This window comes from Drosophila ficusphila, unplaced genomic scaffold (genome assembly GCF_018152265.1).
Source record: "Drosophila ficusphila isolate 14025-0441.05 unplaced genomic scaffold, ASM1815226v1 contig_256, whole genome shotgun sequence".
NCBI classification, from domain to species: Eukaryota; Metazoa; Arthropoda; class Insecta; order Diptera; family Drosophilidae; genus Drosophila; species Drosophila ficusphila.
In genome coordinates, this window is record NW_025064156.1 from 207,353 (window position 1) to 233,337 (window position 25,985).

The following is a 25,985-nucleotide window of genomic DNA, read 5'->3' on the forward strand; positions in this document are numbered from 1 at the left end:
AGTGTTACGGGGACGTTCTCTTTGTTTTGGATCAAAAAATCGTTTTTTTTTTTTTTTTTGCAAAAATTGACAGCCACATATCCTTAGAATATGTGTGTGAAAGGATATTTCGATACGACGCGTATTTCTTAAGCTAGAGCGTATCAAACATACCCATTTATACCATGTATACCCAAGAAAGTTATCTTTAAACGCGTTTTTCTCGAAACCATGTTTTTCAACAAAATTACGCGTCCACAGCTTCATCCTGTGAACCGATTTGCTTCATGTAAAATTTTTATGAAAGTATATGCTTTTTTTTCTTGGTCCTCGAGAACTAGTGGAATGTTCAAGAGGGGGCTTAGCTGGGGCCGCCAGGCGGGTCGCAGGTTGCGGATAGCGAACGGCCTTCTATAAGGTTAGTTGCGAATAGGCGTAAGCTAATAAGCAACCCCGGACAAACAGCGGGTACACCGGAGTCGGTGTACTGATGAGACGTTTGTTTGGCCGTCTTCGAAAGTATAGCCTCACACACTCCTCTTCCCTCACGACTACCTATCAACTCCCCTCCCCACACAATCTCACTCCGGGCCGTACTAAGGTGTCATCCGACCCGTGCCGATAGTCAGCCTGGCTGGGGGCCCGGATTAACAAATAGCCCAGTCTCTCACGGAGGGTTCAGGCAAGTGGCGACCGCCTGTCCTAACTGCGCCTTACCCGGGTATGGCGGATCTCTGCCCGGGCGGACCATATATTCTCCGCAACTCGTGGGATTAGATCATGAAGAAGATTAATACCAATAAATTACCGCAGGATATCCCTGCCTCAAGTGCCGCAAGGCTCCTTGAAGAAAGACTCCTTGACGGAGTGCGACCCCAGGTGGGACCAGCCCCACCCAGGAGCGCAGCTTCCATCAGGAGTGCGTCACGGACGCAGAATGTGGGACAACCCCCACAAAGATCGACTGTTCCAGTTCGGGAACGTGGGCTACCGGCAGGACCATCCCGGCCGGCTTGCCCACCCCCCGCGGCTGTACCGAAGATCAAGCCCGCCAATAAGGCAGATGTCCTTCCAGCCAGAGGGCAACCAGGAGGCCTTGGCGACCCCTACAGGAAAGGCCTGTCGGGGTCCAAGGTCAAATGGTACCTCAGGTACCTTCAACAGGGCATGACACCTGTTGAAGCTCTGAAGAAGGCGAAGGAGCCACGACCAGTGGCACAAAACGTTGCCCCTGCCAGCAAGCGGGCAAATAGCACCCTCACCCCTCCGATGGACACCCCGAAGAGGGCCAAGTCAGAGGGCATCAAAGAGGCAGCGGCACCCCACCCCCGTCCACCAAGGCCTGATGAGCCAGCCACATCGAAGGCGGCGGCGACGAGGAGACCCCCCCCTAAGGCATCTGCTGGCACACTCAGCGTGTCGAAGGCGGGTGACAAGGGTGAGAAGCAGCCACCCTCCACTTCCACGGCTCCTCTCACGGGCACCTCCTACGCGGAGGCCGCCAAGAGAGTCAGAGTTGCGGTACTACCTGAGGACTACCCGCAGGTCTACCTGAGCAACGAAGAGCTTGCCGAGCTGGAGGAGGCCATAATGGACGATGTAGTCACGTCTGAATGGGACTCAGCAGTCGCCTTCAGAGGTATCCACTTTAGGGTCGGATACCTCCTGATAGACTGCTTGGACCAGGATTCAGCGGACTGGCTGAGGACTGTGACGCCTCAGCTAAGGACTTGGAAGGGCGTGCCCCTTGACACTAGGGTAGGGGAAGACATTCCTGCGGCATACAATGTCACAGTCTTCTGCCCTAGAAGCGCAGAAAGAAGCGATGAGGAGCTTCTGATGATGCTGGGACGCCAGAATAGAATGGAGGTCGATTCCTGGAAGGTGATCTCCCGAAGGAACGACGGAGGCGGGGCACTCCTCGTTATTGGGATAGACCAACTCACCCGAGATGAGATCGTCTCTAAAGGGCACCAGCTGAACTTTAGATTCGGGACCGTCTCGGTGAGTGGTCTCAGGAAGGCGGCGAAGACGGCGGCAACAGAAGCAGCGCCCCCCGGCCCCAAAGACGGCAAAGTGGAGGCCGAGGAATCCCTCGGAAAGCCACAAGAGCCATTGGGTGCAAAGGAGGAAGCTATCGCCGATATGGACGTGGAGAGTGAGGACGAACATCTCTCACACTCCCAGGAGGTGGCACAAGAGCCCCTCCTAGAAGATATCGACGAGAAGGAGGCCGACGTCACCCTGACCGAAGGCAGTGAAGGGGAATGCCCGCCCCCTTCACAAAACATGGAGCACCCGCTCCAGTAATGGCTGCACATCGCAGCACGCAGCTAGCCCAGGTGAACTTGCACCGGGCCAAGGCGGCATCCGCCGTCCTGGCCAGGTTGTTCACCTCCCAACATCTCGGGCTAGCTCTCATTCAGGAGCCTTGGTGCAATCAGGGCATTAAAGGCCTGTACACCAAGGAATCAAAGGTAATATGCGACCAACGGGGTGCACACCCAAGAGCATGCATATTAATAAGAAAATATATCAACTATAATATCTTTTCAGAGTTCCTAACCAGTGACTGTGTCGCAGTAACGCTGAGCGGCACAGGAAAGTTACCAGCGATCGCCATAGCATCGGCTTATTTCGCTGGGGATGCAGCATGCCCACCACCGGAAATCATCGGACTCGTGGAATGCTGCAGAAGGAAGAAGTTACCCCTAATCATAGGATGTGACGCCAATGCACATCACGTGATATTGGGAAGCACCGACGTCAACAACAGAGGTGAGCAGCTAATAGAGTTTATTGTAAATAGTAACCTAGAAATCGCTAATGTCGGGTCCACACCGACATTCATTACTAGAGTAAGAGAGGAGGTCCTAGACATAACTCTGATGAGCAGGTCTCTAGGACCACTTATCAAGAACTGGCATGTGTCGCCAGAGGAATCAATGTCGGATCACCGAATCATTAGATTTGAAGTAGACTTCAACACCGCTAGGGACGCCCCCAAAAGGAATCCCAAGAAAACAAACTGGGATTGGTTCAAGTCCTCTCTTGAGCTTAATCTCTCTAACGAACCGTCAGGTATACCCAGACATTCCTTAGAATTGGATCAGGCAGTGGATAACCTCTGCTTTTGAGGACAGTTGCCCTCTTGGCAGACGGAAAGCAGATAGAGACGCCCCATGGTGGAATGACAACCTGGAACGGCTCAGAATCTCCACCCGCCGGGTCTTCAACAGAGCAAAAACAAGCGAGGATAACTGGAGACATTATAAACAAAGCCTGACGCTCTACAACAAAGAGATCAGGAAGGCCAAACGGAAGAACTACAGAGACTTCTGTGAGGCAATCAGCACTGCCCATGAAGGGGCAAGATTGCACAAGGCCATGGCCAAAGTTGCACCAGAAAGTAACCTAGCCCTGAGGAAATGTGAAAATTCTTACACTTCCGACGACAGGGATAAACTAGCTTTACTCTTTAAAACACACTTCCCCGGGAGCTCACCCCTGGCGGAAGATACGTCCAACCCAATGGAGGCACCGTCCACTCCAAGACACCTCAGACCAAGTTCAGAGGACTGGGCAATTGCCAAGTCTCTGGTCTCTCCGGAGAGACTTAAATGGGCAATTGGGACCTTCCAACCATTCAAGTCACCTGGTCTGGATGGTATCTCTCCATCATTCCTGCAGCAGGGACTGGATTTACTCCTAACCCGCTTAAGGAGACTGATGCTAAGTAGCCTAGCAATTGGACACATCCCAAATGCGTGGCGTAGAGCTAGGGTGGTCTTCATCCCCAAAGCAGGGAAGAAAGACATCACCAACCCAAAGTCCTTCAGACCTATCAGCTTAACTTCGTTTTGCCTTAAAACGTTGGAAAAGCTGGTAGACTACCATATTAGGAGCACAGTTCTTAAGGACTGTCCGCTGCAACCCACGCAGCACGCATACAGAGCAGGTCGTTCAACAGACACTGCACTGTACCAACTTTGTCACACCCTTGAAGGGGTAGTGGACAACAAAGAAGTTGCAATCTGCGCCTTTCTGGATATAGAGGGAGCCTTTGACAATGCGTCGCATGATGCTGTCTTAGCGGCCCTCGCCAGAAGGAATATAGATGCTACAACAAGAAGGTGGATTGGAGCCTTGTTAAGCTCTAGGCAGGCAATGGCGACCATTGGCAACAGCACAATGATCGTTGCCACAAGCAGAGGATGTCCGCAAGGTGGAGTCTTGTCTCCTTTACTGTGGAGCCTACTAGTAGATGAACTACTAAAGAAACTCGCCGACAGAGGAATACAATGTCAAGGCTATGCCGATGACATAGTAATAGTAGCCAAAGGGAAATTTGAAGAAACGCTTTGCGATATTGTCCAACTCGGACTCAAGATAACGCTCGACTGGTGCAGGGAAGTTGGGCTTAACCTCAACCCCGCAAAAACAGTCATTGTTCCTTTTACAAAGAAGTACAAACTAAAGAAGATGAGACAAATCATACTACTAGGTACTCCCGTAGCAATAAGCCGGGAAGTCAAGTACCTCGGAGTTACCTTCGACAGAAGGCTAACGTTTGCAACCCATATGCAAAAGACAGTGGATAAGTGCCTCAGGGCTCTCTTCACCTGTCGGAAAATTGCAGGGAAATCTTGGGGGACCTCACCCCAAATTATCAGATGGTTATACCTCATAATTGTGAGGCCAATACTCACATATGGGGCAGTAGCCTGGGGTAAACGAGCTAGGCTCGTTACCGCACAGAAACAGCTCCAGAGGCTGCAAAGACTGGCATGTATATGTATGACAGGAGCAATGAGAACCTGCCCCACTGCGGCACTGGAAGTTCTCATGGAACTCACTCCGCTACACTGCGTAGTGGAGTTACAGCGGAATCACTTCTTGTAGTAATGGCAGTGACCGCATCCTCAGTACTAGGGATGCATCAAAACTACTAGTCGAACTTCCCCTGAGCTCACACCCCAGGGACGAAATGACAGTAGAATTCATCTTTGAAAAGAATTTCTCTGCTCATCTGAGCAACAAGAAAGAATGGACCACCATGAAGGAAGTACACTCCATGGCGAGTCACACTATAGCATGGTATACGGACGGGTCTTTAACACACCAAGGCACTGGCCTTGGAGTAGTAGGACCACGAATCAAATACCATGAATCGTTAGGCCAATACACCAGCATATTCCAAGCTGAAGTTTGCGCCATAGGACGGTGTGCAGAGCTCAATATGAAGCGTGGGTACACAAACAAGGACATTGCGATCCTCTCGGACAGTCGAGCGGCTATTACTGCACTATGCAGCAATAGAATCACCTCGAAGCTGGTACGAGAAGTAAGAACAAAGCTGAACCTTCTGGGCAGCAACAACAGGCTGTCATTAAGATGGATTCCAGGACACAAAGATATATCCGGGAATGAACTAGCCGACAGGCTAGCAAAACTAGGGGCGGAAAGACCCCTTATAGGACCCGAGCCTTACTGTGGCATAGGCAGACACACAGTCAAAGATTACCTAAGAACAGAAGAGGTACATATGAGGCAAGCCTGCTGGGCAGACACCACAGGCCAAAGACAAGCCAAAACCCTCATCGTCAATTATGACATGAAGAGGTTTAAGAAACTTATACTACTAGGGAAGAACTCACTTAGGATAGTGACCGGCTTACTAACCGGACACTGCAAACTAAGGAGACACCTATTTAATATAGGGATTACAAACAGGAAAACATGCAGATTCTGTGATAGCGAGGATGAAACCTCCCTACACATAATATCAGATTGCCCAGCACTAAGTAGCCTGAGGTGCAGAACCCTCGGGTCCAGGTTCCTTACACTTGGGACCTCTGGAGGCATCGACCCGATAAAGCTCCTTAACCTTATCGAAGGAGCCGGGTTGATGGGTGAGCTCTAAGCTCAGATAGGGGGTACAATAAATCCAGTTGGGTCGAGGTAACCTTTTCCCCCCCCCTAATAATAATAATATGCTTTTTTGTTGGGCACTAACCTACTCCGGAAATAAAAAATAATTTATTTATAATTTTTCAACGTGGTTTAACTGAAAAAAAATGTACGAAAATCGAACTTTAAAATTCGAACGTTCATTACGCGGTCAATTTATGGCCGCAATTTGATGTCACTAGGTTAGTGCCTCGCACAAGTATATTAACTTTACCTAATGGTAACAATTTTCTATTTCTATTGACTACAAGAGGCTGCAGGCTCGTAATTTTGGGACGATGTTTGCCGCGCGGAGGCAGACGAAAGCCGCCATTTTGCAGCCGCCATTTTGAATTTCACCATCAAATAAATTTTTAAAAAATCTTGAATAATAAACGAATTCAAAAAGCAAAACCCGAAGTTCGTACGCCTTTTCATTATCCCACAAAAAATTGACGAACTTTGCCTTCATTTCGAACAAAACAAAGAGAACGTCCCCTTAATGCATCCGTCTTATAGTCCGGACATTGTCCCAAGCGATTACCATCTGTTTTTGGCCATGTACAATTTTTTTGATGGACAAAAATTGAGTTCAAGGGAGGATTGTGAAAATCGAATCGCCGAGTTTTTTGCCAGTAGGTTACCATCAAAATGGCAGAAAATCATCGAAGACAACGGTACATATAGCACTTAAATCGGAGAATGCTAACTATGTTAAAATCGTCGTCAAAAATCAATAAAGAAACCGGTATGTCATTACCAAACAACCTAATATATAAATGAGAAAAAGTGCAACATGTTCCGTTTACTCTAAAAACTGATTCTATTGTCTTTTTATGAAACTACAGATGTTATATATCTTGGGGTCCACCTAGATAGACGACTTACTTGCCCTAAACACATTGAGGCCAAAAAAAACCAGTTGAAGTTAACATCTAATACTCTCCCCTGGCTTTTAAATTTCCGTTCTTCATTTAAAATCGACTAGGAACTGCCATTGTATACTACAGTCTTCAAACCAGTCTAGACATATGGCCTATGGGGAAACGCCAGCAGCAGTTTAAACATTGAGTTTATACCAAGAGCTCAATCCAAAACATCAAGAACCACCACTGGTGCACCATGGTACACCCGTAATTGTAATACCCACACAGATCTAAATGTTCCACTCGTCCAAAATAAAATAACAAATGCGAAGACTACACATCAGACTAAGCTGCAGCCTCATATTTACAGATCTACACAGTCTTTAACTTCCAACACCACCCGAACGCGTCTCAGGCGAAAAGATCTCCCTAACCAGCATTAAAAGTTAAGGTAGTAACATAAAATTGTTTATTAAAACAAAATAAATAAGCTTGGGTTAAAATATTAAAACTTATTGTTAGTATCTAAAAAAAAAAGTATTTTTCCATTTTCGAATCGATCACGAGCGAGAGTATATAGATATTATATTTATACTCTTTATAACCATTTATAACCAAAAAAAGGCCTGGATGCAAGACTCCGCATTGGAAAATCGGTTGATGATGAAAATTTTTTTTGCCAATATTGCATATATGCAACTTTGCGACATGGCAAGACAGTCAAAGTCATTTTCCACAGACAAACAAAATTACTTTTGTGACATCTGTCTCTATAAAAACCAGCCTACAAGAGGCGGCATTTTGTTTAATATTGCCACCCATTCATCCGTCAGCTTATTTCCAGAGCGTGTCCACGTCGCTGGCTAAATAATTCTTGCTTTAAACGGTTGAATTAAGCGCAGACTCCAGAGAAATTTGTCGCAATTTAGAAATATATACAAAAGAATAAAAATATTAAATGAGAGGTCTGAGAGAAGCTCTATGTGTACCGCCTTTGATGAAAAGCATAGATGGCCACATAATTTTTATATGGCACCTTGCGGTTTATAGGATATGATGTTAAAAACGATCCACAAAGATCTACTGCAGTTACTGTGAACGTTTTGACAGTCTGCAATCGGTCAGAGGGAATCTAAGCTAGCAAGTCTAGGTTTGTATTGATAGCAATCAATAAGCAATCCGATAAGCCTATTGGCTCCGGCGTGCATGTTGATCCGATGGAGGTGATTGACAAACTTCCAGATGAGCTTATAATCCATCGGAAAAGGAAATGTACCTCCTTGCGACCACCTACTCGAAGACGATGATGGTGGGGAAACCGACTTAAATCTTTGAAAAGTAAGGCGAGAGTCCTACTTGACTTCTTTTCTTCTTCTTCATTTGGGCAGGAGACCGGTTGAATGCAGCAACTACGATTGTGAACGACTGCTGCAGTTCTTCGGGAGCGATGGTCTTGGCTTCTTGAATGAAAAACTTCCTGCTGGCTGGAACTCAATTGAATAAGCGAAGAACACGTCGATAGGATAAAACACGAGAAACGATGCATAACATGACGCTTCCGAAATCTGGATCATTCTCAGGTGTGTTGTCATTGGTTCGTCATTTGCAGATCCAATATTACTGAATGTGAACGAAACTGCTTTTAAGGAAACGCAAAATGTCATCAAATTTACAGTCTGTAGGTAATGGCGGCCAGCCTTCACAATCCAATGTTAGGAGCTCCGAACCAGAAAAAAAAAATTGTGTCCGGTAAATCAGCAGCTGCGCATCCTCGTGACACGATGTCTGTTGTATTGTTCTTTCCGGATACATGACGCCAAGAATCCGCCCGGAATTTCTTGATTTTCGGATACTCAATTGGCAATAAAGCATTAGAGTTGAGATGCATGTCGCTCTACCTAGTAGACCACAATTTGCGAATCTGTCCAAAAGAATGTTAAATTGCTTATTTTTGTTATTTGTGTTTTATTTTGCCATACGTCGTCAGAACAGATTTGCCCAACATAATCTCGGTAGCGATAGTGCATTGGTTGACGCGACCCATGACTTTGAAATTATCAATCGCGATATGATCTTACCATTGACTCTCGGGCACAAATAAATATAACAGCCACATGCACGCTCTGATGCACCTGAAACCTGTGCATTTGCCTGGCTGCTGTGGTATTGAGTTAACGAATCTCCGTATTTCAATTTTGGTGATATTATCAAAATCCAATTCAAGTTGATGCCAGTCGGTTTTAAGATTGAATGGTAATGTATTATCACATCCAAGTCCGTGCAGCCCTTATTAGCCTTTAGCTGTTAGAATAAGAGTAGGGATACCGCTCGATCTGTGCCGAGGTCAACTTGTATACTGTCATCCATCGGCGATGCTGTGATGATTTGCTGAGAAGGCTGGGCGAATCGATGCAAGCAAGTGTGGTGCACGGCAATAATAGTTTTGTAAGGTTTAAACGCTCCTCTACACTAAGTGGTAGGCGTGTCTTTTATCTAGATCCACCTTTTTGTTAACTTTGTGAGTAAATTTAGTATATCAGTTTCAGGCCAGAGTGATAGCAATACCCCGCGCAGTGCAGAAACAATGACCAAGATACCGCGCAGAGAATTTGCTTCTGCGGGTTCCATATTGTGTAGATTGTGTTCTCCAGAAAATGATTATTTTCTTGTCATACCTTGAAGCGACTCATGGCCTTGTGATAATTCTCTTCCGAAACTTAAAAAGAGGACACAACACTCAGGGCGGTGTCGGACAAACAGCTGCGTAGATAGTTTACTTTTCACTGTATTTTCCATTTAATTTAGGGAATTTTTATGAACTGATGATGAAAAATTGGTCGCGGGCCTCTTCATCTTTGTTTTCTGGGTCTGTTCATTTAATGATGGTTTAGATTTGTGACGCTTGCTTGTAATGTGCGTCAGTACTTGCTTGCGGGAATCCATCTTTGCGACACCGGTTTCCACTTTTTTCATCAGATTCTTTATGGCCTGAGATAAGCCGGCTTTTTCTTGTATAAGAGTAGTTGAACGCTCTACAGATCTAATCATTTTGTTAAGCACAATAATGTAAACATCTTCCAGGTAATAATTTCCAAGCTGTGATTTGGAAAGCTTTTTTGAATGTAACCGTTCGTGTGAGATACGGAACGTCGGTATTTTTGATTCCACTTTCCGGAAAAAAGTGTTGCCAGAAACAGATTGAAGTAGCAATAGGGGATATAATCTCCGAAGCGCCGAAATATGTAAAAGCGAGAACAGATGCACCAATATTAGTTTTCGCTTTGGTTAACGTTATCGGAACAATGCCAATTGCCGTTTGAAATGATGAAAACAAATTTCATAGCTCCACGATTAAATAATCTGAGCGATGATAAGTTTGTTATAGAGGGAAAAATTTTACGAATTATTATTTTTATTAGGTGGCAGTACAACCCGTTCGGGGTTTGGCCGACCTCAGCGTCTCCCCCGAGGCGCCTCTGCTCTTCGCGCGCCTCCTCCAATCGGATATACTCAGTGCAGTTAGGTTCTCCTCCACTTGGCCCTTCCATAGGAGCTTTGGTCGTCTCCTTCGTCGTCGGCCGTAGTCGACCCTCGCTAGAAATACCTTGTGAGCTAGAGATTCTTCATCCATATTTACGACGTGGCCGAGCCAACGTAAACGTTGTATCGTGAGGCGCCGAATGCGGGAGTCTTCCCTAATCCAAACTTGACCAAAGACCTTGATCCGCCTGCGACATCACCCATGCTTCTGCGCCATGTAAGAGTACGGAAAGATGAGTATCTTGTAGAGTCTCTATTGAACATTTTCTTACTTAGACGAAGGAAGCACCTATTCGCAAGTGTGATTCTTCGCTTAATCTCCAGGCTGACATAAATTTCGGTATTAATGGCAGTGCCAAGGTACGTGAATTCCTTTACCACTTCGAAGGTACCACATGGGAGTCTAGGCGCATCGCCTCCTGCTTGTGGACAGCATATACTTCGTCTTGCCCTCGTTTACCGCCAAAGCCACTTTAGCTGACATCACGCTTGATGCGGCCAATGATGTCAATATCATCGGCATATGCAAGGAGCTGAACACTTTTTTTAGAAAATAGTGCCAGTTCATTATATACCGGCTTACCGTAAAACCCCTTAGATCACAAAATTGAATAGGTCGCACGACAGAGGGTCGCCTTGTCCACACTGATAAGGTCCGATCAGTGTGCTGGTATACGGCTTCAGTCGTTTACATATTACGCTCGATAGGACCTTGAATGAGATGGCAATCCGGTAGATGGGGCAGAGCTGATACATGCATTATCTCTTCGGCGCCAGCCTTAAACAGATGGTGAATCGACCGACGGTGGTGTCAAAGATGTGTTTACGCCCAACCTCTGCATTGGTCCCCGGGGATGATCTTCACGTCGTATTCTGGGCAGCGGTCGTATGTGTCCTCGAGTCTCGCGTATAATGCTTCCTTAACAGCATCGTCTTTCTCCTCCGTCGGGCCGTGCGCGCAAATTAGGTTAAGAATGTGACTAGTTAGGTGTATGAATAGATTCGCGACTAATATCTCGCTACAAACGTTGTGTTGACCCAAACAGTCAAATCTATAGAGTAAATCACTTTCACTTGAACTTAAGCTTTATGTTACGGTCGCCAAAACGTACATTACCTAGAATCTAGGGTGAAATCAATCTCGTGTGCACTATGTTTGTTGGTCTCGTTACAGGTTTTATTGATCGATAGAATAATATCCGAGTCTGTAATATCGGACAAAAGAAGTTTGTATGAGCAAGCACAAAAAAAAAAAATCTGGAAAAACTTGGTAGCTTTAGATCTCCGGCATTACCAAGTTTTTTTTTAACACCACAACATGGGGTGCAAACGAAATGCTATCAATTTAGTTAGTTTACTACATAAAGATCTTGTATTCTGATAGAAAATTAAGAGGATTAGTTTTTTGATAGAGGAACCAAAGACAAATACGGCACAATTTGTTGGTTCAGGCTGGGGAGTTTTAGTACCACATTTTTATTTAATCTGCGAACTCCTTAACCACCGGAGTATGGTGTTCAAAAGTTCGGCATGAACACTTATCTTGAAAGACCAAATGTTCCTAGCGTTAATTTTTTGTACCTTCACTTTATCGGCGTTCATTTTTTTCTTTTATATAACCCAAGCGAGCAAATGCTGTGAGCCGAGAAACAAATATTTATTTCATTTGTGGAATCACCACAAAAGGTTTTGGTACCGCAAGCTGTGTACCAGCAGTGACAACTTGGGCCGTTAGTCCGGTCTCAAAAATCTCTTGTACGGGTATATTTAATTGCTTAGGATGAATCACAGGTTAACAACATTCTTCATACAAATATGAAATATTTACCGGCATAGGGCGCACACACGCCGTTGTGGACTGATCGGGGTCCGAATCTTTTTTAAATGCCGATAGAATAGTGTGCTCATCCACAGACGAGTTCTGCTGGTCACATTGAAACTGCAAGTTGTTACCCCCAGGCCTACCATCGGCAGCCTTTTTGCGCTTCTTGGCGCATGAACGACTTCATTTCCTTCGCAACGTCGCGACATGCTTCATAGCAGAACTGCCAGCCAAGGCCTTTACCAAGTTTGTCACTTATCCGCACTTAGTGTGCACCACGGTACAGTTATACAAGGTAGTCTCGTCGGCAAAAAGCACTCCGGTATTTATTACTCACAACAAGTGCGAGTGAGAGGAGTCTGCGTAGTAAGTGCGAGTGAAACGACAATAGAGCTTGTTGTTTAACCCTTAGATGGTGCATGGGGCTTAAATTGCTTATTTTTAGTAAAAGGAGTTGAAGTTTTTTATAAATTAAGCTATTTTTGGCTATTTTTTTGTTTAGGTTCTTAAATTTACATTCTTTTACTCTACCCGGGAGCTTAGAGCCCCTACAATTTCTTGTAGAGGATTCAATTATCATTGATTTTCGATCGTACCGGTGATAACACAGTAGCGACTTATCCTAACGGTGGGGTTGCCACCTGGCGCCATCTAGGAGTGACGAAAGTTCTATTGTTTGGTCCATAGTAACGTGGACGAGGGGGTGTGCGGATCCGAGGAGCCGAAATTTGTTACTAATGTTAAGTGAGCGATAGAGCATAGAAGTGGTGGAGATTTGGAAAAAGAGACCGTTTCTTTTTCTCGGGGAGCCTGGGGCTCGACTCGAACCCGGGCCTTCCGGACCGGAGGCCAGCGCCCCCTTAATTAAACAAAATGTCACTCTTAAAGTAAATTTTTTTTTATATCTAAATTAATGTTTCTTAGCCTTAATTAATAGTCCCCCTTTTTTGTTATACTAAAGCAATCTGAAATTACATGTAAAAAACAACAAAAAAAGTTTGCATCCAAGGGCAGAACGACATCTTTGCCCAAGGGTTAATACTCTGAAAAAAATCGTCCGCACACATGCTCTTCCTTCAACAAGCACGAACGCACTGAGTAAAAGTCGAAGGATTAGGCAGCCGACGAGACTACCTTGTATAATTGTACCCTGGTGTGCACCATCTTTTCACATAGCCAATAAGTGAGTTTGGCCTGCTCAGGCTTAATTACCTGATGCCAGGTTTTTTTGAACAGACAATATAAGTATCAATGTTTAAACTAATACGGACCACTGTGCCAAGAAAAAACCTAACAACAATCAACAATCTAGCTTAACAATTGCACACCAGGAACTTTCAGTTAAAATGCTTGCAATTCGAACAACAACCCTTTCGTTGACGAACAAAGCACAAAAGACAGTCACTAGAACAAGAGAAAACAAGAAAAGAAGCTAGTTTCAGGAAGCCGATGCTTATATACTCTTACAGTCATCAAATAAGTAAAAAAAAATACATAAAGGCTAAACAACATCGAAGCTATGACGATTTTTCTACTAATTTTCCATATTTTCGGCTATTATTCATATGACAGCTAAATGATGTAGTAGTCGGACTTTGATTTAATTTAATTTGAAATTCAAGAGCCATTAAAAAAACTCTTTTTCAAAAAATCACGATTGTGTGATGAAAAACAACGATGTTATCATTTTATTTCCGTTACTTCTATATAGATTTTCGATCATTCTTATGGCAGCTATATATTTTTTCTCGATTCAAGGGTATTTAAAAAACTCGATGTTCTAAAAATCATGCTCCTGGGATTAAAAACTACGACGTTAAAATTTTTTTTTTCCATTGTTTATATATATATTTTTTTTTTCGATCTCTCCTATGGCAGCTATATGATAGAGTTATCCGATTTTGATAAAATTTAATTTGAAATTCAATAGCAGTTAGAAAACGCCATCTGGAAAAAGTTAAGTCGATCTGATACAAAAACAACGGCGTGAGTATTTTTTATTTCATTCTCTCGTATGGGAGCTATCCGATATAGTCGGCCGATCCGGCCCGTTCCGACTTATATACTGCGTGCAATAACTACACAACTTTTGGGAAAGTTTCAGCAAGATAGCTTTAAGGGGGGAAATACAATTAGAAAATTTTTTTTTTCGAAAAATTTTTTTTTGGCTTAATGTACTCCAAATATATCTGGGAGTAAGCCTTTAAAAGCATAAAGCCGTCCGGTACTTATTTTCAGAGTTATACGCAATTTAGTGAGGGTGTGTCATATGGCGGACATGCACAAAAGTAAACTTTAAACGCTTCTCCTGAAAAGTCGTGTTTTCAAAGTCGCCGTGCAATGTACAGGTCATAGATTTTATTTTAATCGAATGCGGTTTTTTGCATTATGTTTGAAATTAAATTCTCCACACCATGAATATAACGGTTTTTCGTATTTGTTTGTTATAACATGTTTTTTTTACAATCAAAGTAAAAAAAAAATCGTTATTTTTGAAATTTTTTTTTTAACCTAAAATTTTTTAATGGAAAAATAATTTTTTTTAAATATGGTTTAATTCATGGTGTGCGCTGTACCTTTAAGTTTAAAGCCCAGTTGCTTTTTTTGTTTAAGTCGTGATCCTGGACCTGGAGACTGTACGGCGCAAAGTCCTTCCCTAAAAACACGACTCCACATTATTGATCATAAATGTGCTTAATTACAATATTTTTCAAAAAACTTGACTGATTTTTATTGCTCAATAATTATCTAATAACATGCAAAAAGAATCGCTAAGATTCATTTAATACCCTACTTGCAATCCACTCCCAAAGATAGCCCTCATTTCAGGCCTTCTAATTGTATTTCCCCCCTTAAAACTGAGAGACTAGTTTAGAAACAGACAGGAGGAAACTAGGAATTAAAGTACGTTTAAGATTTCGTCAATATCATCGGCACCATCGGTTGGATAAAAACTCTGCTGAGCAACAAATATGCAAAGCGCTACCTTTGGTGTTGGCGTTTAAGCAAAATGTATTTTATTTTTTTTGCACAAATCCCTCCATAGCAATGCTGTGCTTTTTTGTAGCAGCATGTGCACGTAAGTCGGTAAATTTTGCAGTTATGCTGCACTTACAATAGCTGCAAAATACCCGCGTAAGGTTTGTAGGATCCTTCCTCATCCACTCTTTAAACTACGTTCCCTGTAGCCAGACATCTCTGACTTTTTGCTTGTAGGCTTACTTTGGCATCGTCAATATCTTTCAGCGCACGAGAATTTCACAATTTTAGTAATGGAAGACGCTTCAATTTAGGTGCGATCTTTTGATGGAACTTACTCGATACAAGTAAATATCCATTTTTTTTTGTCGATAGAAATACATTTTTAAAATTTAAGCCGTTAAATTCAATTTAAACATTTCTAAAATTTGAGTTAAAGTAAACTAAAAAAAAAAGCTGCTTAAATTTGCTTAAAAAGCCAGAATTCCCGCTGCCCGCTGTTTTCATATTTTTCCCGCAATCGCACTTAAAAAAAATTCCAAATCTGACGGGAAAAAAGCGGCAATGACACCGCTGATGAAAAAATCAACTTAAACATTTTTTTGTCGCACAGTGTTATTGCAGCAAGCACGTTTTATTTATTATTATTAAATTATTAAGGAAAAATATTTTAATGGGAGAACAATATAGCGAGTCCAGAGGGGCAGCTCTTGGAAAGAACCAAAAATTACGGAACAATAACTACTCATTGTCATATAACAATCCTTTTTAAGCCCCATGCACAGCATAACGGTTAATCGACAAAATCTTTTTTCCTGTTTCTTTCGCACTTCCGGAAAACACCCTCTCAATCGCACTCATTGTAGTGCGCAATAGGGGGAAAAAAAGCCGACGAGACTACCTGGTACTTATTACTTATTATACCATGAATGAAGACAGCAAGAGTCTTTTGCTCAGAGCGAGAGCGAGAGATTATGAACTTTTTCGGTTATGCTCGCAACGATAACACAAGAAGAAAAACAGCCGACTGTTATTTGCGAGCTCTGAGGTATTATATACCCCAAGCAAATGAGATCGCTGTGATATTAGTTGACCAACAACGTCAGGGGGAATATGGTTGTACTATAAACGGGTACCTAAAATGTACACGTTTAATAATATTATTATTTTAACAGGTTAATTGATTGTAATGGCCTGCACTATTTTAGTTCAATCTAAGTGCTAAGGATATGTAAAGAAAATTTTTGCTCAAAACACATCTATATCCGTCATCATTTCATCAAAGAAATTAAACGAATTGGCAAAGTCGAACTGAGTAAACTTGCAAATACAAAAGCTTTATTTAATTTGTATGGTCCTAATTGATAAAGCAAACAAACACAAAAAAATTAAGCCCAATTTAAATATAGCCCAAATGTAAGCAATAAACTTAAGGCAGGTTTTCACCTTGTGGGGACGAAAATTTCGATTTTGCCTTATCGTGTAGATATAGAGTATGTTCCAAAAAAAAAACAATTGTTCTCTATGCTTCGAGAAGTAAAGACGTGTAACTGCGAGCGATCTTCAAACCCAAGTCTTATCATCTAAAAAACAGCAACCACAAAAAAAAAACAAGTGTACAAGTGTGCAAAACAAATTCAAAAATAATAAAAAACAAGAAAGGAAACTAGCTTCGGCAAGCCGAAGCTTTTATACCCTTGCAGTCATCAAATATGTCGAACAAAATGCATAAAGGTTAAACAACATCGAAGCTAAGACGATTTTTCTATTCATCCATACTCCCATACTAATATATAAATGTGAAAATGTTTCTGTCTGTCTGTTACTCTTTCACGCCTAAACGGCTGAACGGATTTTGATGAAATTTGGTATGGTGATAGATATACCTAGAAATCCTAATAGGCTATAAATAATCACGCCATCGTTCTTAGGGGGTAAGCAGCAGGTGGCGAAACGGAATAATCACGCAATCGTTCTTATGGGGTAGGCAGTAGGCATTACGTTTTAAGTAAAAAGGTTCCCTTTATCAAAGTTCTTATAAAAAAATTGTTTTACGTTGTAGTTTTTAAAACTCCCGTTATTGTGTTCGATATGCCACGCAAACGTAAAGCCAATATAAGCAGTAGTTCTAGCAGAGCTCGAGCTGCAAAAGTTGCTAGAGGCCAAGAATCTGAAGAGCAGACTCGGACGCGTCAGATGTTAGATTCTCAGCGTCATGCGACTCAAAGAGCTTCTGAGACCTATACGCAGACTCGGGCCAGTCAGACCGTGGATGCTGAACGCCACGCATCTCAAAGAGCTGCTGAGACAGTGGAACAGACTCAGACACGTCGAGTTTTAGATGCCGAACGTCACGCGCAATTGTTTGCGGCAGAGTCTGACGAAGATTCACACAGAAGACGTATTTTAAATGCTGTGCGGCAGGCAGAAAGAACACGTACATACGTTATCAATGAGAACGTGGGAGGCGTTTAATGGTGCCTCTTTTGAGTATGACCCTTTGATCGACTATGTTAATCACCGATTGGATATCATTGGGAGAATGGATAAAAAATGCAGATATTGTGAAGCAGATGCAGATAGAAAGAAGAAACTCCAGGTATGTGCTGTTCTGGTGGAAAGGTTAAAACTCCATTACTTGGCGAGCCAGAGGAACCTCTCAAATCTTTACTTTTATACGACAGTAACGAATCGCGCCGGTTTTTAAGCAGGATTAGAAGGTATTATTCTTGCTTTCAAATGACGTCATTTGAAGTAGATAAGGAGGTCGTAATGCCTGGATTTTCACCTACTTTTACCATCCAAGGACAGGTGTATCACAGAATTGGTTCCTTACTTCCCGCAAATAATGAACAACCAAAGTTTTTGCAACTTTAAAAAAAAAAACCGGGCGAAGCTGGGACGGGCAGCTAGTTTTCCATATTTTTGACTGTAGATCATATGGGAGCTACATATATGATATAGTTGTCCGATTTTGATCAAATTTAATTCGTAATTCAAGAGTCGTAAGAAAACTCTATATTCCAAAAATCATACTTGTCTGATGAAAAACAACGATGTTATAGTTTTATTTCCGTTATTTCTATATAGATTTTTCGATCTATTCTATGGCAGTTATAAGATATAGTTGTCCGATTTTTATGAAACTTTTTTCTCAGTATAAGAGTTGTTAAAAAACTTGATATTCAAAAAATCATGCTCGTGGGATAAAAAACAACGATGTTATCAATTTATTTCCATTACTTCTATCTTATCTTATATACCTATAAAAATGAATCGCAGAATGTGTTGGTAAGCGCATAACTCAACAACGCCTGGACCTATTTTGATGAAATTTTTTGTGTGTATTCCAGGGGGTTTGAGGAGGGTTTAGATTCACAATATGTTAAAATAATATTTATTATTTTTGAGGTGTTTAATAATTTTATTTTTTCGCCTATACATTACAAACTTAGTAGGTAACTATACAAAAGTCTAGAACTGAGTAAAATATGTACAGAAATGATAAAATCATGTTTGGCAGACGACGTTGTTGGAACATAGGCCGTAGTACAGTGAATTTTAGAAGAGTACGTTGCCATCTGGTGGCGAAGCGGGAATCGCAGCAACTTTGCTTGAAGGTGGTCGAACAGCCCATTCAGCACTAAAATTGCCATTAAATATGCAAAGCAATGAAACTCCAACCTGCAACGTTTCGAAGAACTCTGCAATGGCAAAGGTTTTGCAGCAATGTAAATTGATTGTTTGGGATGAATGCACGATGGCACATAAAAAATCTTTGAAGGCTTTAGACAGAACCTTAAAAGATATACGGAGCAATAATAACCGATTTGGTGGTGCAATGATTTTATTAGCAGGAGATTTTCGTCAAACATTGCCAGTGATTCCACGATCAACGCCAGCTGATGGACTCAATGCATGTCTAAAGTCCTCCAATTTGTGGAAACATGTCAAAGTACTTCATTTAAGCAAGAATATGCGTGTCGAGTTGCAAAATGACCAATCTGGAAACATATTTTCTAAACAACTCATTGACATTGGTAATGGCAAATTTCCTATAGACATGTTCACTGCTGCCAATGCCAAATGAACCACATAAATTCTTACTGATATTGTTTAAAAGTGTTACTGTCGTAATTGTTTAATTAATCTATACTTCTATACTAATATTATAAAGAGGTAAAATTTGTTTGTTTGTTTGCAACGAATAGGCTCCGGAACTACAGGGTCCGGCACTCGAAGTGTAACCAATAAAAATGGTTATAAATTAAGTTTGGAAATTTTGTTTTATTTAATTCCCAGCTCAATATGTGTAAAAATAATCTTAAATTTAAGAAAAATTCATTTTTGCTCGATATGACCACCTTTTGCCTTGACTATAGCATTGAGACGGTCGAAGAAAAAATCGCAACTGGCCGAACGTGACTTGCCGGTATTTTGGCCCACTCGCGGGCAATGGCCATTCGAGGGCCATTGTGTGGACGTTATGAAGTTCGGAACATTGTTTTCCCGCCATTCTTGCTTCACTCTGGCTTTATGAGACGGTGCTGAGTCCTGTTGAAATATCCATGGTCTGCCACCGAAATGTTTGTCTGCCCACGGCTTCAAGACAACCTTCAGAACACTTTCCTGATAAAATTTTGCATTTACCTTGACGCCAGGCTCGATAAAAACGATTGGGGAGCGCCCATCTTGGGTCACAGCGGCCCAAACCAATACCTGTGGCGGGTGGTGGCGGGTGGTGGCTCCTGGTTGCCAATCGCTGGCTTAAATTCTCGTACGAACAGTCAGTCAAGTAAACCCTATCGTTTTGGGTGTTTACGAATTGCTCAATTGTACAAATTTTCTTATCAGAAAACACAATGTTCGGAAATTGCCCACTTGCGGCCAAGCGAAGCAACTCCTTTGCTCTCTTAAGCCTAACTTGTTTTTGCTTCGGTGTAAGTTCATGAGCTCTTATGATCTCCTAAGGCTTGACTTCGAGATCATTTTTGAGTATGCGGCGGATGCTACGATCAGATAGTTTTAGTTTTTTCGCCATTTGATTGGCACTTCGTCGGGGATTTCGCTCAAGTTGCTTCTTCACTTTTTTTAACCCTCTCACGTGACGTTGCAGTTTTTTGATGACCACCTCCATGGCGTTTTGCGATGCTACCAGTATCATTGTAACGGGTTATGGTGCGATAAACGAAAACTTTAATCACATTAAGCGGTTTGAGCTCAAGAACAATCTCTGGTTGTGATTTTCCAGCTAAATATAATGCAATTACACTATTACGTTTGAATTTCATAGCGAATATTTTTTTTCGCGCCCCCTCGTTAGTCGAAGACAATTGATACATGATGGTGGAACAATACATTCCAAAGGAACGCGCTCAACTTGTTCAGCTCTACATTGAAAATAAATTCTCAATTGTGTTAACCCAACGTGCGTTTCGTAAAATGAATAAAGTTAAAAGTGCTCCAGTTAAAAACACAATTAAGTCTTTATACGCAAAATTTGTAAACACCGGTAATCTAAGTAATGCCAGTCATGTATCCAGGCAACGAACAAGACGTTCTAATGAAAATATCGAAGCTGTACGAGCCAGTATTGATGAGACTCCTACGACATCGACTTATCGACGATCTCAGGAATTAGGCATCGCTCGCACTACTCTATTATTCGTGAAAATGTCATGGATAACTTCTGGTTTCAACAAGACGGGGCAACTTGCCATACAGCTAGAGCAACAATCGATTTATTGCGAACATTGTTCCCTGGGCGGTTGATATCGAAAAGTGGTAATTTTGACTGGACCCCAACATCACCAGATTTGACGGCACCAGACTTTTTATTTGAAATCCAAGGTATACGCTAATAAACCAAAAACCTTAAGTCAACTAAAAGACAACATTAGACGTGAAATAGCCGCCATATCGTCTGAAACATTGACCAAAGTCATGGAAAATGCTGAAAAAAGAATGCATTCGGCTGTCAGAGCTAAAGGTGCCCATTTACGTGATATCATTTTTAATAATAATTTGTAAAAAATCTCCTTGGACCAAAATAAATGATTTTTGGAATAAAAAAAAAATTGTCCACTTTTTTTGTTTTTCTTTTAAGAATCAAGTGGGTCAACTTTAAATGGCCCACCCTGTACATTAACCTCCCCAGTGATGCCAAAATTTTTTCGAAAAAAAAGGACAGATTGAGAAAAAAAAAAAACAGGGAAAAAAGGTTAAAAATATTATAAAAAAGATAGAAAAAAGGACAAAAAGTTAGATTAAAGTTATTTTATTTTTTATTATTAAGATAATAGTTTTAAGGCATCTTTGATTACACAGTCTTACAAAATTCAAAAAATTTTTGCAACGGGGATGGGGTATTTTTTTTGGGTTGGGGGTGACGAAAGACTACAAAAAACATCAAAAAAAAAGGGATAGTTAATTGTAGAAATTTCGCAGTAGAGGCAATTTTTCATTTTTCCCATTTTTCAAAAAATGACTCCGACTTTCTTACAAGTATTAGCTACAATTTTTATCCGATAGAGTTTATCATTACTTTGTTTTAAAGGTAATACTATAACGCAACTTTTAAGTCCATTTGACGTTGTCTAGCTCATCACGAGTTATGGCCAAAAGTGTAGGAAATTTTGTTCAATAAAATCGCATTACCTGATTTTCGTTTTTTTTTCTTAAAACTGCAACTGTATTGAATTTCTTTGGTCGAATGAAAGTTCTGATGACGGAGGCTTGTTCAGCAACCTCGAAAACGTAGGTAAAATAATTTTGAAGCGTCTAATACTTTAACTTAATCTACAACAAAACAGCTAACTGTTTCGGTTGATAAATGAAACAATAACGCAATTTTTCACCTTTATGCAAAAACGAACGTTAAAATTGAATAATTATACGTAGTGAGATATATGTAATATATCGTAATAGAATTCGCTACGACACCAAAAAGGAATTTTTTTACATTTCTTGCCCCACGGTACCGTTATAAAATTTCAAAGGTGAATAAAAATAAAAATGCTAAAAATGCGATTTTATTGAACAAAATTTCCTACACTTTTGGCCATAACTCGTGATAGCAATGAGCTAGACAACGTCAAATGGACTTAAAAGTTACGTAATAGTATTACCTTTAAAACAAAGTAATGATAAACTCTATCGGATAAAAATTGTAGCTAACACTTGTAAGAAAGTCGGAGTCATTTTCTGAAAAATGGGAAAAATGAAAAATTGCCTCTACTGCGAAATTTCTGCAACTTACTAACCCTTTTTTTGATGTTTTTTATAGTCTTTCGTCACCCCCAACCCAAAAAAAAATATCCCATCCCCGTTGCAAAATCTTTGTAAGACAGTGTTATTTTTCCTTCGTCATTATTGCTGTCCTCATAAGTTGCCATGGAGCCAATTATGAGATACTTTTCGGGCAAGTTATAATTATAACAACATAATTTATGGCGATGCAATCCGAACCTGAAGAATGAATACATGTACATGAATGAATAGCTATCGCAGCTTCTTGGCGACAAGTTTCTGAAGATTTGACCGGCTCGAAACTAATTTTACTTTATTTCACTAAACTTGATGTATTTTGCGCTTGTTTTTTATCGTCATGTGCGCTCTTATTTGGTCAATTTTACAGTTAATACTGCATTTGCAGTATTTGCAATAAGCCTTGTTAATGACTGAATTATATCGGCTAATCCATTCTTTAAAATCGGGCTGCAGTAGCCAGACAACCCGAAACTTTTGCTTATACATTTCTTTTGGCATTTTTAATTTAAAAAACAAATTTTGAAATTGTGTGTTCAGTACCGAGAGAGTGCAAGTAAATCATAAAAGATTTGTTTTTCGATGAATTTCGATATAAGCATAAGCATATAAGCATCGATATGTAAGCATGACAGACGAAAAGTTGCCACCTGTTTCATATTTTACAGCTCATAATAAATTTAAATTAGAGCGCGAAAGCAACTATTTTAGAAAAAAAAAAAAATTATTATTAGATTTTAAAAAAAAGGACAGATTTCCGGATGAACAATCTAAAAAACGGACAGATTTCAGGTATGCGGATGCTTTTCAATTTTTTCCGGATGAAGCGTTAAAAACAGGACAGATGTGTCCGGAAAAATGACAAATTGGCATCACTGGTCCTCACTTATAATTCTCAATAATGCCTCACCAACTCACTTTTCCACCCATACTCTCACCCACATAGACCTTTCCCTCGCATCTCCCCCTCTCTATCAGCTCTAAATGGCATACAGATAACTACCTAGCTGGTAGTGATCACTACCCCATACACATAGACATTTTTGATGAACACAACACCCTCCCTATTGAAAGACCCAGATTCAACCTTAAAAAAGCGAATTGGCCACTATTTCAGGAAATTTCCGAAAAATGATCCATCAAAAGACCTCCCAGCTCAAACGTCAATAAAGAAACAGCCAACATATCTAAAAAAATTATACAAGCAGCTAACGAAACCATCCCCCAAACACAGACATTTAAGATACAGAAATCTGTCCCATGGTGGGACCAAACCCTTCAAAAATTTAAAAACTTTTGTTGGCAGAGTCTTAAAAGAAACATTATTGTGACAACTATACTTGCCTACAAAAAAGCGAACGCCAGATTTAAGCGGGAAATTAAGATTAGGAAACGAAAATCATCTATCTCCAAAATATGGTCAAACATAAATCGATTTTGCGGCTTGCAAATTCGACACGATATCCATTGCATCACTGACCCTAATAACCCAACACAAAACATTCTCGACAAAAATAAAATTTCCAACATTCTTTCTAACCATTGGCCGAATTCAACGCTAGACAGTAATCTTCACTCAACCTTCATACAACCCAAAAATAATCTAAACCCTAACATATCTCACACCCCATTTCAAATAGCACTGAGTATCGAAAAGGACATTACCATGATCGAAATGTTAGCCTCCATCAACCAATTAAAGGAAAAAACCCCGGCCGAGATCGTATTAGCTACCCCATGAAAAAAAAACCTACCCCCAAGCCTAATGCTAAGACTCCTCAAACTTTTCAACAATATCATTAACTTAAAAAGACCTCAACAGTTTAAATTCAGCACTGTTATACCCATACCCAAACCAAATATGGACAAGACTTCTACCAACTCTTACCGCCCTATCTCCCTCAACCCGTACATAGCCAAAGTTTTAGATAAAATCATTTCAAAACGGCTTTGGTGACTTGCTACAAATGGCAAGCTGTTAGACAGCCGTCAATTTGGATTCAAAAAGAGAAAATCAGTATCTGATTCACTAGCTATGCTAGATTACCAGATAACTTCCTCCCTATCAAATAAAAACCACGTCTCCATGACAGGGTAGCCATCCACACCATCATCGATGAACTCAAAGTTTGGAAAATAGGGCCAATGATAGCAAAATACATATTCAAATCAGTATCTGATTCACTAGCTATGCTAGATTACCAGATAACTTCCTCCCTATCAAATAAAAACCACGTCTCCATGACAGGGTAGGCATCCACACCATCATCGATGAACTCAAAGTTTGGAAAATAGGGCCAATGATAGCAAAATACATATTCAAATCAGTATCTGATTCACTAGCTATGCTAGATTACCAGATAACTTCCTCCCTATCAAATAAAAACCACGTCTCCATGACAGGGTAGGCATCCACACCATCATCGATGAACTCAAAGTTTGGAAAATAGGGCCATTGATAGCAAAATACATATTCAACTTCCTTACCAATAGAGAAATTAGAGTTGTTACCAACAAAGTTTATTCAAATTCCCGACCATTAGACAACGGAATACCGCAAGGCTCACCCTTGTCGGTTATCCTTTTTGTCATAGCCTACAATAAACTCAACCAAATAATACGCAGACAAAATAACTGTCAATTCACGGCCTACGCAGACGATTACACTATTACAGTCGAATCCCGATAATTCGTACCCCGCTAAATCGAAAATCGCGATAATTCGCAAAAAATTCTGTCCCCTTGAAAAAAACTCGTTAATTCGTAAAAATTTCATACATTTTGGTCCCCTCGTTAATTCGTAGTATTTGGCGCAACGCAAAGAATATTGAACCTCTTATAAATCGTAATTTTGTTTCGTAACCTCTTATTAATCGTAATGCGATGCGAAATTTTTTGTAGTTAAAGCACCGTTAGATTTTGTACATAGCTATGCCGCATTTATACCGCTATGCATTATGAATTTTGTGTTTCTCTCGCATTATAATTTTATATTATTGTTTAATTTTCCTTTAATTTGAAAAACGTACAAATGAATGTACATACTTATAATGTTTGTTTAATTTTAATAAAGTTAAATACATATGTAAACATGATGTGAAATGTAAAAACCTCGTTTATTCGACTCTTTCATTATTGAGCCCCGTTAAATAGAAATCTCGATAAATCGAATTCCCGTCTAAATCGTAAAAAAAAGTGATCCCCTTGCCATTTCGAATTATCGGGACTCGACTGTATTTACAAATTAAACAAAAAAAACTAATAACCTTAATATAAATCCACTTTTAAGAGAAATCCAAAGATGGTGTGAATACTCAGAAGCCCCACTATCAGAAACCAAATGCAAACACTTACATGTATGCAGGAAAAGAAACTGCAACTTTTCATTTCAAATACACAATATGCCATTGCATACTAAAACTGCTAGGAATAACAATAAATAAGAAATACAAATGGAACAACCACATTGAAAACTTAACTTTGCAACTAACTAAAAGGCTTAATATAATCAAGTGTCTATCCAACAACAGGTTCGAAACCAATATTACCACAATTCTTTACGTGGTAAAAACCATTCTAATGTC

At 40.7% G+C, this 25,985-nt stretch overlaps 2 protein-coding genes across 9 annotated transcripts in view; one reads left to right on the forward strand and one right to left on the reverse strand.

Annotated features, from left to right (window-relative positions):
- The window catches only part of LOC108102089 (sialin), a 135,687-nt gene that overhangs the window by 82,005 nt on the left and 27,697 nt on the right, over window positions 1-25,985 (reverse strand). The gene's annotated exons all lie outside the window — the stretch shown is intronic.
- LOC122319854 lies at window positions 1,249-10,378 on the forward strand. The gene is made up of 3 exons (XM_043207653.1): window positions 1,249-1,983; window positions 2,083-2,217; window positions 10,214-10,378. The coding sequence occupies exons 1-3, from the start codon at window positions 1,249-1,251 to the stop codon at window positions 10,376-10,378; spliced, it is 1,035 nt and encodes a 344-aa protein (XP_043063588.1).

Excerpts from the sequence above, each read along its gene's own strand:
- LOC122319854 (XM_043207653.1), top strand. The coding sequence starts at position 1,249 with ATGGACACCCCGAAGAGGGCCAAGTCAGAGGGCATCAAAGAGGCAGCG. Across the intron at positions 1,984-2,082 it reads TTAGATTCGGGACCGTCTCG|CCACAAGAGCCATTGGGTGC; the intron begins GTGAGTGGTCTC and ends TCCCTCGGAAAG. Across the intron at positions 2,218-10,213 it reads TCGACGAGAAGGAGGCCGAC|GTGGCAGTACAACCCGTTCG; the intron begins GTCACCCTGACC and ends TATTTTTATTAG.